The 12,497-nt window shown below is 38.9% G+C and overlaps 1 protein-coding gene across 12 annotated transcripts in view; it reads right to left on the bottom strand.

The window, feature by feature from the left end:
• The window catches only part of Cep128 (centrosomal protein 128), a 337,460-nt gene that overhangs the window by 44,228 nt on the left and 280,735 nt on the right, over nt 1-12,497 (bottom strand). For all 12 annotated transcript variants that reach the window (XM_035445124.1, XM_035445118.1, XM_035445117.1 and 9 more), the window contains one exon: nt 11,536-11,559. In XM_035445124.1, coding sequence (XP_035301015.1) covers nt 11,536-11,559 — 24 coding nt within the window. The remainder of the gene's footprint in view (nt 1-11,535; nt 11,560-12,497) is intronic.

Genomic DNA, 12,497 nt, shown 5'->3' with positions numbered 1-12,497 from the left:
CGGCCAAGACTGCAGAGATTCACCTGATTCTGGGTCAAAAGCGTACAGAGCACACTGCGTTTTATTTGGGGAAAATCCAGTTGGACTGAACCTCCTCTCAGGCAACCTCAATGAGAAGCTCATAGCCCTGGCAGAACCAAAACTGAACATGGCTTCATCTTTGGGTTTGAAACAGCAAGTTTGGTCTTTGTAAAGAGATAAAGCCAACTTTCACTTAGCTTCAAGGTCCTTGCAAATCCTGAGGAGAGGCACTGAAATAATTAACAGTTATCTGACCTGATTGAGATTCATACACTCAGGGCAGTGTTTCCTGGGCACAGCAGGGGCTCTTAGTAAGAACATTAACTCATTGGTGACCATATACTCCCAAATGTCTAGGGCACAATTCATCTTATTAACAAAGAATGAGTGCTCTTCAACTGTTGAGCCTGCATAGCTCTGTGCAAATGTCACCAAAGATAAATAATTACTGTAAGATTTGTGATAGTAAAGAAAGTAAGTTATATACCTCATATGCCATCCTAGAGCCTTCTTCCAGGGGCAGATGGAAGCAGAGGAAGACACCCACAGCTAAACACTGAACTGAACTCCTGAAACCCAGTTGTAGAGAAGGAGGAGTGAAGAGCAAAGAGGTCAAGACTGAGCTTCTGTAAGCCACAGAAACAGCTGACCTGAACAAGGGGTGTTCATGGACCCCAGACTGATGGCATGGGACTGACCCAGACCCCCTGAACGAGGATGTTAGTGAGGAGGCCTTGGCAATCTATGGGGCCTCTGGCAGTGGATCATTTATTCCTGGCATGCAAATGGACTTTGGGAGCCCATTCCACCTGGAAAGATGCTCTCTCAGCCTGGACACATGAGGGAGGGCCTAGGCCCTGCCTCAGATGATATGACAGACTTTGGGGATCCCTCATGGAGGGTCTCACCCTCCCTGGGGTGCGGAGGATTGATGGGGTGGAGGGGTTGGTGAGAGGTGGGGGACAAGGGGAGGAAGAAGGAGCAGGAATTGACATGTGAAGCAGGCTTGTTTCTAATTTAAAGAAAAAAAAAAGAAAGTAAGTCATATTAACTGGACCCACTACACATAGGGAAAAGTGAGCATACAGGGCATTATGTTATAATTTCCAAAAGGACATAGAACACACCATTGTAAGTTTGGTATAAACATGGACTGCACACCAATATTCAACGTCTCTCTCTCTCTCTCTCTCTCTCTCTCTCTCTCTCTCTCTCTCTGTGTGCGTGCGTGCGTGTGTATTTCAATATGTTACCCTTCATGACAGCAGGATGATTTATTTATGTCTTTACAGAATTTGCTATAAGACCATAGGGGTTTTAAAAATAATATTGCTCAATTCTCCAGTGGGGTTTATAATTGTTTGAGTAGTTTTAGATTAGAACTGATAACTATATATCCAGATCAGATGGTCTTAAGTATTAAATAGCAGAGTGAATGCTAACCCACCACACTGCAACGTCATAATTGCATAGCTGTTTTCAATCAGTGGTTTTTCAAAAAAAAATTTAATTACTTTCTAAGGTAATTATTTAAACTTGTTATGTCCTCAAAACGTAAGCACATACATAGGTTTTAATGTTGTTTAGATGTTTGAATCATAAATTTATGCAACTGCAAAAGGTGACATTTCCACAATGCTAGCATTTCCTCTCTGAGTGCCAAGGTCTGTGTACATATTACTGTATGTGTACACACTAAGTGTGTGTGTGTGCGCGCGCGCGCGCGTGCGCGCGCGCGTGCGTCTGTGTGTGTGTGTGTGTGTGTGTGTGTGTGTGTGTGTGTGTGTGTGTGTGTGCATGCACACATGCTAAGCCAGAGGGTAAAACTTCTTTCTTCTGATTACTCCCAATCTTAGTTTTTGAAATAATATCTCATATAACCTGGAACTCACAGATAAGGATAGACAACCTGGCTAGAAAACCCCTCCTATTTCCTTTTTTAATGTTTTTTTGAGACAGGGTTTCTCTGTGTAGCATTGTAGACCAGGCTGGCCTCAAACTCACAGAGACCCACCTGCCTCTGCCTTCCAAGTGCTTTAATTAAAGGTATGCACCACCATTGCCAGACAGAATCCTCCTGTATCTATCTCCCTTGCTATGATCAGCTATTGACATAGGTGAAGGAGATCAGAACTTGGGTTCTTATGTTTATGCACCAAACACTTTACCAGCTGAGCCATCTATTCCTCCTATATCAATGGGGGCATTTTGAAATAACAATATACATTACTCATTTAAACTTATTCAGTGAGCTTTTCATCTTAGGAATACTTTGATGCTATATATTTGCTTAAAATAAAAAAAAATCTTAGAAAAAGCAATTTTGGGAGAAACAACAAAAACTATGTTTGATACCTTAAAAAACCAATAGAGGTAGTGTGTGAAGGTAAGTAGTGTTATTCCCGAAGTCATAAGTTATTAAGAGAAAATTCCAGTGCCAGGGCTACATTACCTCCCTACCAGTTGTTAGCCTCGAGGCCCCAAAGCAATACAGGCAATTTCTGCTACAGCTGACTACCTACCAGCACTAGGTAAGACTCTCTTGCTGAAAACACCACACAGATTGATCACAGGACACAGTGAAATTGAGCTGCAACTGGGGTAGAAGCTGCCTCCCTCATAGGCAGCCCTCACAGTGCTCCATAAGGTGCTATTTGGACTTCTGAGGGAACACTGTCATCAAGTATTATTCAGCCTTGTGCCCTGTGTGTAACAATACTAAATGGATGTGCAAGATGAGCTTACGGACACAGGACCTTTATGAGGGTACTAACTACTTTCTCACTGGGATTGATGACTTCTTAACTGTAAATCTAGTCAAAAAGCCAATGAGTAGGCATCGGTAAGCCTTAGAGAGCAAATCACTGCTACTGCTTTCTGCATGGGCACAGTATGGCTGTCAAACTACCTTCTGATAACTGTGTTTACACACATAAGACAGTGTTGTTGTTAGCTTTATTCAAAGAAGCTTCTGTCTGTACTGGCAAGTAGTGACTACAGAAGCTTACAATGATTATTGAATGTCCAGTTCTACACAGAGCAGCCATACCCTCCTCTCGAAGGCTCAGGGGACATCAAAGAAGAAGGCACAGAAAGAATACAAGAGATGAAAGAAGTGTGAGTTTGAGATATGGAATTCTGACTTCCAGGAATGACATTAACTGCACAAGGTCAGTACAAGATTGGTCCCATCAACAGTTTGTCATGGATCAGGAAGGCAATGGGATAAATCAGTAAAATATGGCAAGTATATGTACAGAAACACCATAATGAAACCTATTATTGTGTGTAATTAATATATGCTAGTGGGAGAAATGAAAAAGTTGGAATTTACACAAAACTAAGGAAGACAAATCATTATCCCTATGAAAACCAATAGTTTATAAGCTAATAAAAACATAATTAAAACCTATGAGTTTGAACAGAGTTACACTGCATACTTGGACACAGGGTACAAGGATGCCCCAGAAGATAGTGTGTTAAATGACAATTTCAGAGACAGCCATGTTCTACCCCCCAAGTCAGTAGTCGTGGAGGTCTTGGGAACACCCAAACAGGCCCAGTTATTGCCATCTTCTTGGTTTCCACCATAACTAGATGGTAAGATTCCATTGCTGAGTACAACTTGGGTTGTAGGACACATAGAGATCAACTATGAACTTTCCCAAGCTAACTAATTTTCAAGGGTGGTGGAAAGCACTATGCAGGTTGCTAGGAGAGAAAAGAAGGCAGTGGTCTTAACCATCACTGTATCCTGCTACAACACAGGCCCATTGGGCAAGATGTGTCCACTTGTGCAATAGTGGCATGGTATATATGTGAGTAGCCAACCTATTTCTGATTCTACTCTATAGGAGGAAATTCATGCCTGATACTGCAAACCTGGTCAAAAGCCGATGACTAGAGAGAATGTAGGCCCTAGAATGGAGCCTGTCCCTGCCGTTTCACTAAATGACCATCCTGTCAAGGCACATTCTAAAGATTTTTGTTCATACCCATAGAGTTATGCCGTTCTCAACCTTTCTCAGAAGAGCTTCCTGCAGTGGGTGTCAGCCAGTAGAGAGAAGTATAACTGATGTAAGTGCTCAGAATAAGTGATTGTGACTGTGAATTCTCAGCTGTGTACAGAGCATCTCTGCAAACCTCCACTTTCTCACTTAAGACACAGAGAACCCTGGAAGAGGGAAGGGAAAGAAGAAAGAAAAGGAGGACGGGGAAGAGGGCTGTGAAATGCTGTCTTCTGAACACAACATAGCCAGTGTACACTCACAAGCACATAGGAGGTGGCTGATTGCACCGTATCAAGCCAATTAAGTTAAAAGCCCAGTACGATAGGGGAGGAGCACACAAGGCTCCCAGCCATAGCCAAGGAGTCATTGGCAACTGAGGGCTGCTAGAGGAGGGACAGTACTTTTCTTTCAAGCTCTAGCCACTGGTGTTGTTTATGCTAAGGGGAAGGTATATGTATAAGTGGGCAGCATGAATTGGATCCAGTGGTTTTCATTTATTTATTTATTTATTTTACAAAAAAGGCCAGGGAACTGGGATTGATATGTAAAATAAGATTGTTTCTAATTTAAAGAAAAAAAAAACTCATTACAAAACGAAAAGTTTAAAGGGAGATATGCTAGGGGCCCAGAGGGTGTTGAAGGAGAAAAGTGGAAGGTGGGTGTGATCATCAACATACACTCGTATGAAAAGTGTGATCAACATACAATCATATGAAAGGTGTGATCAACACACACTCATATGAAAGGTGTGATCAACATATGAAGTTCTCAAAGGCTAAAACTAATGTTCAAAGAAAATATGAAAAATACTAATTTTTGTCACTGCCCCTTTCCTTTATATTTCTAATAATTTTTTCTTATAGAGCTTTATACTAATATATTTGTTACTCTATCATATTTTTATGAAAATACGCATATACAAGTGTAGAGACAATCTACATTCTAAAATTTCTGGCAACAAACTCTAAGTGGATATTATATACTTTTATGAGCTACACTACTATTGTAAGAAATGTTAAGTTCTTACATATGAAATGTTAGCAAAAAGAAAAAGAAGTCAAAGTGTATCGATTGGTAGATTGAGAACAGTGCCCCCTTCCCTGCACCCAATTAACCCTGTGTATTCAGGAGTAAAGGCTGACTGTTTTAGTAGTCAGAGCTCACTGTATTTCTTCCTATTTTGTTTCCATAGATTTAATCACTGAGGAATTTTGTTCACATAAAACTACATGGAAATGAAAGCAGTGTTCCAATATCCACCCTATTCTCTTGACCATCTTTCTATTTTTATGATAGTTACTGCATAGTGATCTATCAACCAAAACTAATTATGATGATTTATCAGTTTGATTAGATTCCCTTTGACTTCATTGGAAGCAAAGGTCTGGAAAGCACCTGATGAACTGAAGGACTGCAGTGCAGTTACTAAGCACTTACTTTCTGGTTTGGTATATGGAAGATGCTTACTGGACATTTCTCAGATAGCACTTTCAAGTGCCCAAAGTACTGGCTGTCAGAGGGGCTTTCTGAAAGCTATAGCAGCCTGTCCAAGCAGCACAGTGTAGAAAGAGTGTATGCAGATCTGAGCCTGGGAAAGGCAATTCTCTTTATATTGTTTGTGCCTGAAACTCTGTGGGAGAGTTTTACATGGCCAGGGGAACATATTACCCCAGCAGGAAGTCACATTGTGTCTCACAAGACATCACTGTTGGAGTTGGTAATAATCATTTTGAAGTAAAAACAAAACAATACAAAAACCTAGGTTCGGATAACATGTTTCAATTCTCTTTGTTTTTGGTAAAATGCACCAAGCCCCCCAAAACATGGATACACTATATATATATACAGGTTAACAAAAGTGGCAATTCTCTGCAGTTTTAATTATCATTTCCCTAATTACTAATGAAGATGAACATCTTAAGGGTCCTACCTAATCTAACAGTGTGGTGAATTCTGTTGGTGAATTTTCTAATGCTAAGCCAGTCCATATTCCAGGAATAACTTCAATTTATTCATGATTATGCTTTTAAAATAACTCTGTATATAAAACAGATTTTTCCAATAATTTGGTACATTAATCTTGTATACATCATAATAACTGAAAAGACACTATTTTTCTTTATGTATACTCTGTCTGGTTTTGCAATAAAATCATGCAACTCATAACATGAGCTGTGCACCTGACTTCTTTCTCAGTCTCCGGAAGTTTTCACAAAATTTAACTCTTTCTACAACACTTATAAAGTTCAATCTAAAATTATTCCGGTTTGGTGAACCTTCAGGAGAAATTTTTCATTAGAACTTCGAATTAAGCATAATTTTAGAATTCAATCATGGGTCTATTCATTAAATTTATTCTTAGTCCTAGAAATGACATTTTCTAGGAACTTGGTCACTTCCCTGATATTCCAGTTATAACCTACACAGCTCTTTAGTTTCTGTGGAAATTCTCAGCATCTGTGGTTGTGTCTTCACTTAGGAGTAACAATGGTCACTTGCACCAAGCCAGCTCGTCAAAACAAATTTGCAGGTCAAGTCACCAACATCACTTTGCCAGCCCGACTGCACAATTACTTCTTTCCAGTTCATTGATTTGTAGTCCTTCCCTTACTTTTTTCTTTGATTGCTCTACATTTATTATCTTCTTCATCTTAATTTGAATTTTCATCCCATCTTTTATGTGTAAGCATGTAAGTACTTAAATTTCTCACTAAGCATCATTTCTGCTAATCTGGCACACTTAAACACATCATTATTATTCCATTCTATACATTTTACAATCCCCACTACAATTTACGTTTTAGATTGGTGGCTGTTTGGAAGTTTGCTTTGAAATTTCCAAATGTCTTTTGTTTGAACAGTTATGTTTTTTTAACTATGGAGCTATGTATGGCTGTGCCATTACATTCTGTCCCAGGGATATGGGCAGACATGTGTATACAACAGTGATACACCAAATATCATTAAATGAACTTTACATTCTTTTGTCTCTTTATTTTCCTTTTACTAGCTATAATGCAGTCATAATGACCACAGATAGACCAAGTGGGAGCACACAGGGGCAGGCAAAGCAAAAAGACGAGCCATGGTTCCAAGATTAGGCTGTTACTATCCTTCTGTACTCATTTAGCTTGAGTTGCTACTAGAAATGAATTTTATCTTAATCAACCCCTACTATTATCTGAGAAGGTCTGGGCTATTACAGTCATGCCAAGTTTTAATGACAGAATATGAGAATCTAAAGTATCAAGGTATTGATAAAAATAATTAAGGGAGATTTGTAAAATATGTGGAAAATGGATTATGATCCAAGTTGAATTACTGTAAATTCTCTTTCACTTCCTTTCTTCCTCACTAGTTTCTCTAGTTTCCATTTGGCCTTGACTTCCACTCACAGAGAGTATTCATCCTTTGTCAGAACAGTGACACCATTGAGAGCTCCAACCCTTCATTTTTTCAAGTACATTTCCAAAGTTTGTTTTCATCCAAGGTGTCCCCTTCCTATCTTTATTTACAGTCTCTCTCTCACCACAGCACTCTGTCAGGGGAAGGGTGACTACACCCTATGTCTGTATATGGCATTTCAAACCACAGGCAAAGGCATAAAAGCCATTAACAGCTCTCTATGGAATAAAAAAAAAAGTTTATAGCTCCATGGCTCCCAACATTCATCCCCAAGGAAAAGCTAAAATTCCTTCAAGGATGTCTCAGTATCCACTGCTAACCAATAGAAACCAGTTGTCAAAAGGAAGCCATATGCACCTCTTTGGTTGGCACTTCACAATCCTAGACTGTTAAGTATTATCACTGTAAACTGTCACCCATGTGGAAGGCTGAAGAGAATCTTCCCCAAGAATACAGGGAAGGCTTTGAAGGAAAACAAAAGCCAGACAGTTCAGTCGTTTTTGCTGAGCACACCCTTCTAGGTTTTCTGACTCTTCTAGATTGCTACACCTGGCCTCCACCTGGCATTGCTGGTGAGTCTGTGTAATTCTAGGCTATAGACAACCAACAGCAAATGATTCCTGTTTACAGATGAATAATGTTGTCTAGTCTCAGTTGATTTAACTTTCTACTATGCAAGAAGCCAAATCACTTCAGGACTCCTTCACCCTTTCCCTCCTTGTTCCTTCTTTCCCCCTCTCCTCTCTCTCTTTGCAGTTCATTGTTCCTTGAATCAATAATAATATCCTGTTTGTGCCATCATTAAGCAGTTACATTAGCGTATTTCCCAGAAGCTCATATTATAATTACACAAGAATCATGATATCAACAGTCTTAAAAGTATTAGCTTGACAGACCCTATGCTCATCTCGCTTACATCCTCAGTCTGGAAGGCCTCCTTTGGCTCTTTCTGCATGACACTCCCAAACCCTTCATATTTCACAGATAATTCTCTCCTCCTCATCATGTCTTCCAACCACCAAACCTGTAATTTTTATGATGTGCCCAGGCACAATGCTGCTCTAAAGTATCCTCCCAATCTTTCCTTTATAACAGCTGCTGCAATGTGTATTGTCTCTCCCACTCAAGCGCTGTGAGCCATCCATTTACCTCACAGCAGTAACTCACTTCTGTGTAAGTGACATCTCTCCGAAACCTGGGAACTGATCACAACTGGTTCTCCTTTTTTCCGCCTTCAGTCAACACAGTACTTTGAAGTGCCCAGAAAACACAAACGTCTCTTATTACCACTGTCTATGAGCTGGGGCTTTTAGTGTGGAATTTTCTTCAGGTAATCACTTATTTTTATTTGGGAGATCAACTTACCATATTTTGGCTGAGGGGGTTTCCTTTGCAGGAAAACTCAAACAAGGAAACTGGTTCGTGCTCAGGAAAACACCAAATAGTGTATGGTACTATCTGGTAAGACCCAGAAATTAATGTACCTCTGGGAAAATTTCCCCTCAACTACTGGACTGATAATGTTTATACTTGTTTTGCTGTGTACAGTCTTATATAAGGGTAGGATACATAAGAGTTCAAATATTTCATTCAATGCATGTGTACTGAATGTCCACCATGTATATGAAGTTTTTGACAGATCTGAGGGATTCATTTACAAATGAAGGATAATTTGAAATCCAAGGGTTTGTCTGATAGTGAAAAAGAGAGGGGAAGTTTGAAGGAGAGTGGATACATGAGCATAGAGATCAAGGTTGCACATGTCAAGTGACGTCACGGGATGATAAAGAAACACCCTGCTTTTGGGTATTATAACTACATGAACACTTAAAATAATCAATCATTAGTACCCCTAAAGGAAAGATGAAATGTAAAGTGACATCTGCTCCCCGAGCAGCACACACCCTGCATGTGATTCCTTCTGTGACCTTCAGAGCCCTAGCCACGTGTGGGACACCAATATGCACCTTTTGAATTATGAGAGGGTGATCAATGATTCGGATTGCTTTCAGCATATTGGATTCTATGAACTATAAAATGCTTTACCAGGTGAAGAGCCTATCGAGTGAATTAAATTCCGCTTCTTCTAACACCATGTGAAGTCAAAGGACTTCATGATATTTGAGCATGAACATTATCACCAAGCATTTTAATTTTTATAGTTTTACTTGTGATAATTATTTTTGAGAAAACTGTTACTGTACCAACCCCAGTCCATTTAATCATTTTTATTTTTCTCATGATGACTTTTAATTTTTACCTTTGGTTCCAGGGGAGCCCTCTGAAAGGCCTTTAAGAATATACTGCATGATACTTCATTAGGAAAAATGTTAGGCATAGAATAAGACCAACAAATACAAAGAAATGAGAACAACTTTGCACTGATGTAACTTGTGGTTTTGGACATCACATTGATGAAACTCTGATTTTTAAATAAAAAATGACACATGATCACAACAGTAATAGCAAGCCAACACTGGGCTTTAATATTTTTTTCACGGTTTTTTCTTCTCTGGTATCAAGACTTGCTAAAATTATTGTAATTTTAGCCATTTTACAGATGGAGAGTCAAGAAGACACACTTTTCTAGATGTGTATAAATGGTATTTTATGCTCTCTGTCTAAAAAGACACACATTGCTATCCTGCTCATATTTTTGAAGAGAACTTTGAAGTCATAAGCTTATTGTCAAGATACTCCTAAAACTCAGTAAAAATGTGCAGGATTAAAGGGACACTATAGTCCCTTAATGCTGTCACACTGAAAGGCGGAAGGTGAGTGAACTTTTTGAAAGGCCCAGTTAAATCAAAGGAGGAAGTGACTGAGTCTGGGCAGTGTCACTTTATAAAAACAGGCCTATTTATTTCTATTTCTTAAACTTCACATAGAGACTTTACTTGTTAGCTTATTGGCTTAAAAGGGGTTTATTCCTTCCTGTACATTAAAAATTTACCAAAAGAAAAATCACCACTGTTCCCAAGATACTGTTACTATTTTATGTAGTTTCTTAATGACTGTTTAATGCAAAAATATGCATATCCAGTATTTGCATCAAAGTTTAATACACTGCTACACTTTTCCCTACATAAAACAGCACGGCAATCTTTACTTCTTCAAATATGTCTTTTTATTGCTACATAATATTTTGCCATAAAGTAGTACTATAATTTATTCTACTGTTTTTCTAATTTCCCCTTAGTTAATGTGTCACTGGAGACTGAACCCAGGGTCTTGAACGTACCAGGCAAAGGACTTGACCACTGACCTTACATACCCAGCCCTGTTTTTCTGATTCACATGGCTACTGTGAAGAAATGTTTATCAAAGTAAAACAGCCCTATTTTCTAAACCTGGAAAAGCAAACAGCAATCACAAAACACAGTTCTTATCTAACAAGTGTCTATTGTGGGTTTTCTCACGCTTATGTTTCTTAGGTATGTAAGGCATCATTGAAGTACACAGGAGTTTGTTTCCTGGATGAGTTTTTCAATTGAAATTCTCACATAAGCTTCTTCCATGATGACCACAGCATGGTGGGTTACACAGTACTGTCCCTCATGTTTACTATAGACATGTTGGTTTCTCTCTTATATTTTAAAATTAATCATTTTAGTTGTAAACTAAAACTGTACTTAAAATTGTTCCCCAATACTAGATTTCTTGAAGTAAGATTGTCAGAAAAAGCCTGACAGGGTTTTATCCTTTTATGAATAATGGTGAATATTGAAAACAATATGTTAAAAACTTGGAATTCGAAATGCTTGCCAGACAACTCTTGCAGTGATGGTGAAATGAAGAAAAACCAGGTAAGGCTTGGGTCATATTTGTACTAGTCTTGTTTTCCCCAGAGCAGCACATCTTGGCATATCCGCCCTGAGACAGCAGAAGTTCTTTCAACACATTCACGCTTTCATTTTGAAAGGTTTCACCAGAACAGTCTACATACACATACCTTTTAGACACAGTTTAGCGCCATCCCCACTTTGAATCTTAGCGGAAGTTCTAGAAATACGATCTGCAACTGCTTCCTCTGGTGGGCTCTGAAATCCACATCAGAGAGCAGTAACTCTGATACAAGAAGGAAAATGCCCCCACTTACCGTTTCTAATGCATTTACACGGTCCTGCAAATGAAGCAGAATACAGAATTACTAAAAGAAAGCTGTCAGCTGACATCGTTTGCTGGTTTTTCTGTCTATCGGCTATTGCAAATATTATTTTACAAATAAAAAACTGAAAACTCCTTACTCAGATGATTTCAGCAACAGAAAAAGAGGCAGGAAAGAAACGCAATACCTCTTCTTATTGCACCTACTGATGGATAGGGTCTTGGGGCTTAATTTAATAGAATATGTGATGAATTCAGATGCAGTTACTGAGAGGAATAGCTCTTATTACTGCTGTACTGTTAAAATTATCCCCTTAAGGATATGGAAGTGGTAGATAAATGTGAATACAAGAATCACAGCTGGGTGGTAGCAGTAGCAGGCAAAAGACACTAGCACATCTACTAGCCTCATTAGGTAAACATCCAAGTGTGTGATCTAGTAAAATTTACATGTAACTTCGACAGTTAAAAGTCATAAACAAAATACTGAATGAGAAAGATTCCTATATAGCCCAGGGCCTTGCTATATAGTTACTATAACTATACAATCTAGTTTATAGAAATACTGGTTTTAAAGGAGTCCTAGACAACAACATCACTTAACAAACCAAATGATTAAGAAAAAAATAGTTTTGAACTCAGCAACCATAATTGTAACTCTTACTAGAGGTAAAAGGTGGAAACTGGACATATTCGCCAAGTTTAAAAACTGGATTTGAGAGGAAGTGAAGTATGAAAATCAAGATGGAATGTCAGATTTTCCAGGGGGCCAAGGCTATGTGTTGTTGGTTGCTCTTCTGGCATCTGGAGGAAATCTATAGAACATGGATTCTTTTCCTGGTAATTAGAATCACTCACTATCTTTTAGTCTCACCAGAAACTGAGGGCTTTTACCTGGGGAGTTCTATAAGTAGACCCCCAGTCTTCACACTGAGAAACTGAGTTGAGCAGCCT

The sequence above is a fragment of the Cricetulus griseus genome, chromosome 5, assembly GCF_003668045.3.
Source record: "Cricetulus griseus strain 17A/GY chromosome 5, alternate assembly CriGri-PICRH-1.0, whole genome shotgun sequence".
NCBI classification, from domain to species: domain Eukaryota; kingdom Metazoa; phylum Chordata; class Mammalia; order Rodentia; family Cricetidae; genus Cricetulus; species Cricetulus griseus.
The sequence above is the reverse complement of the archived record's forward strand: the minus strand, read 5'-3'. Positions and strand labels throughout refer to the sequence as shown.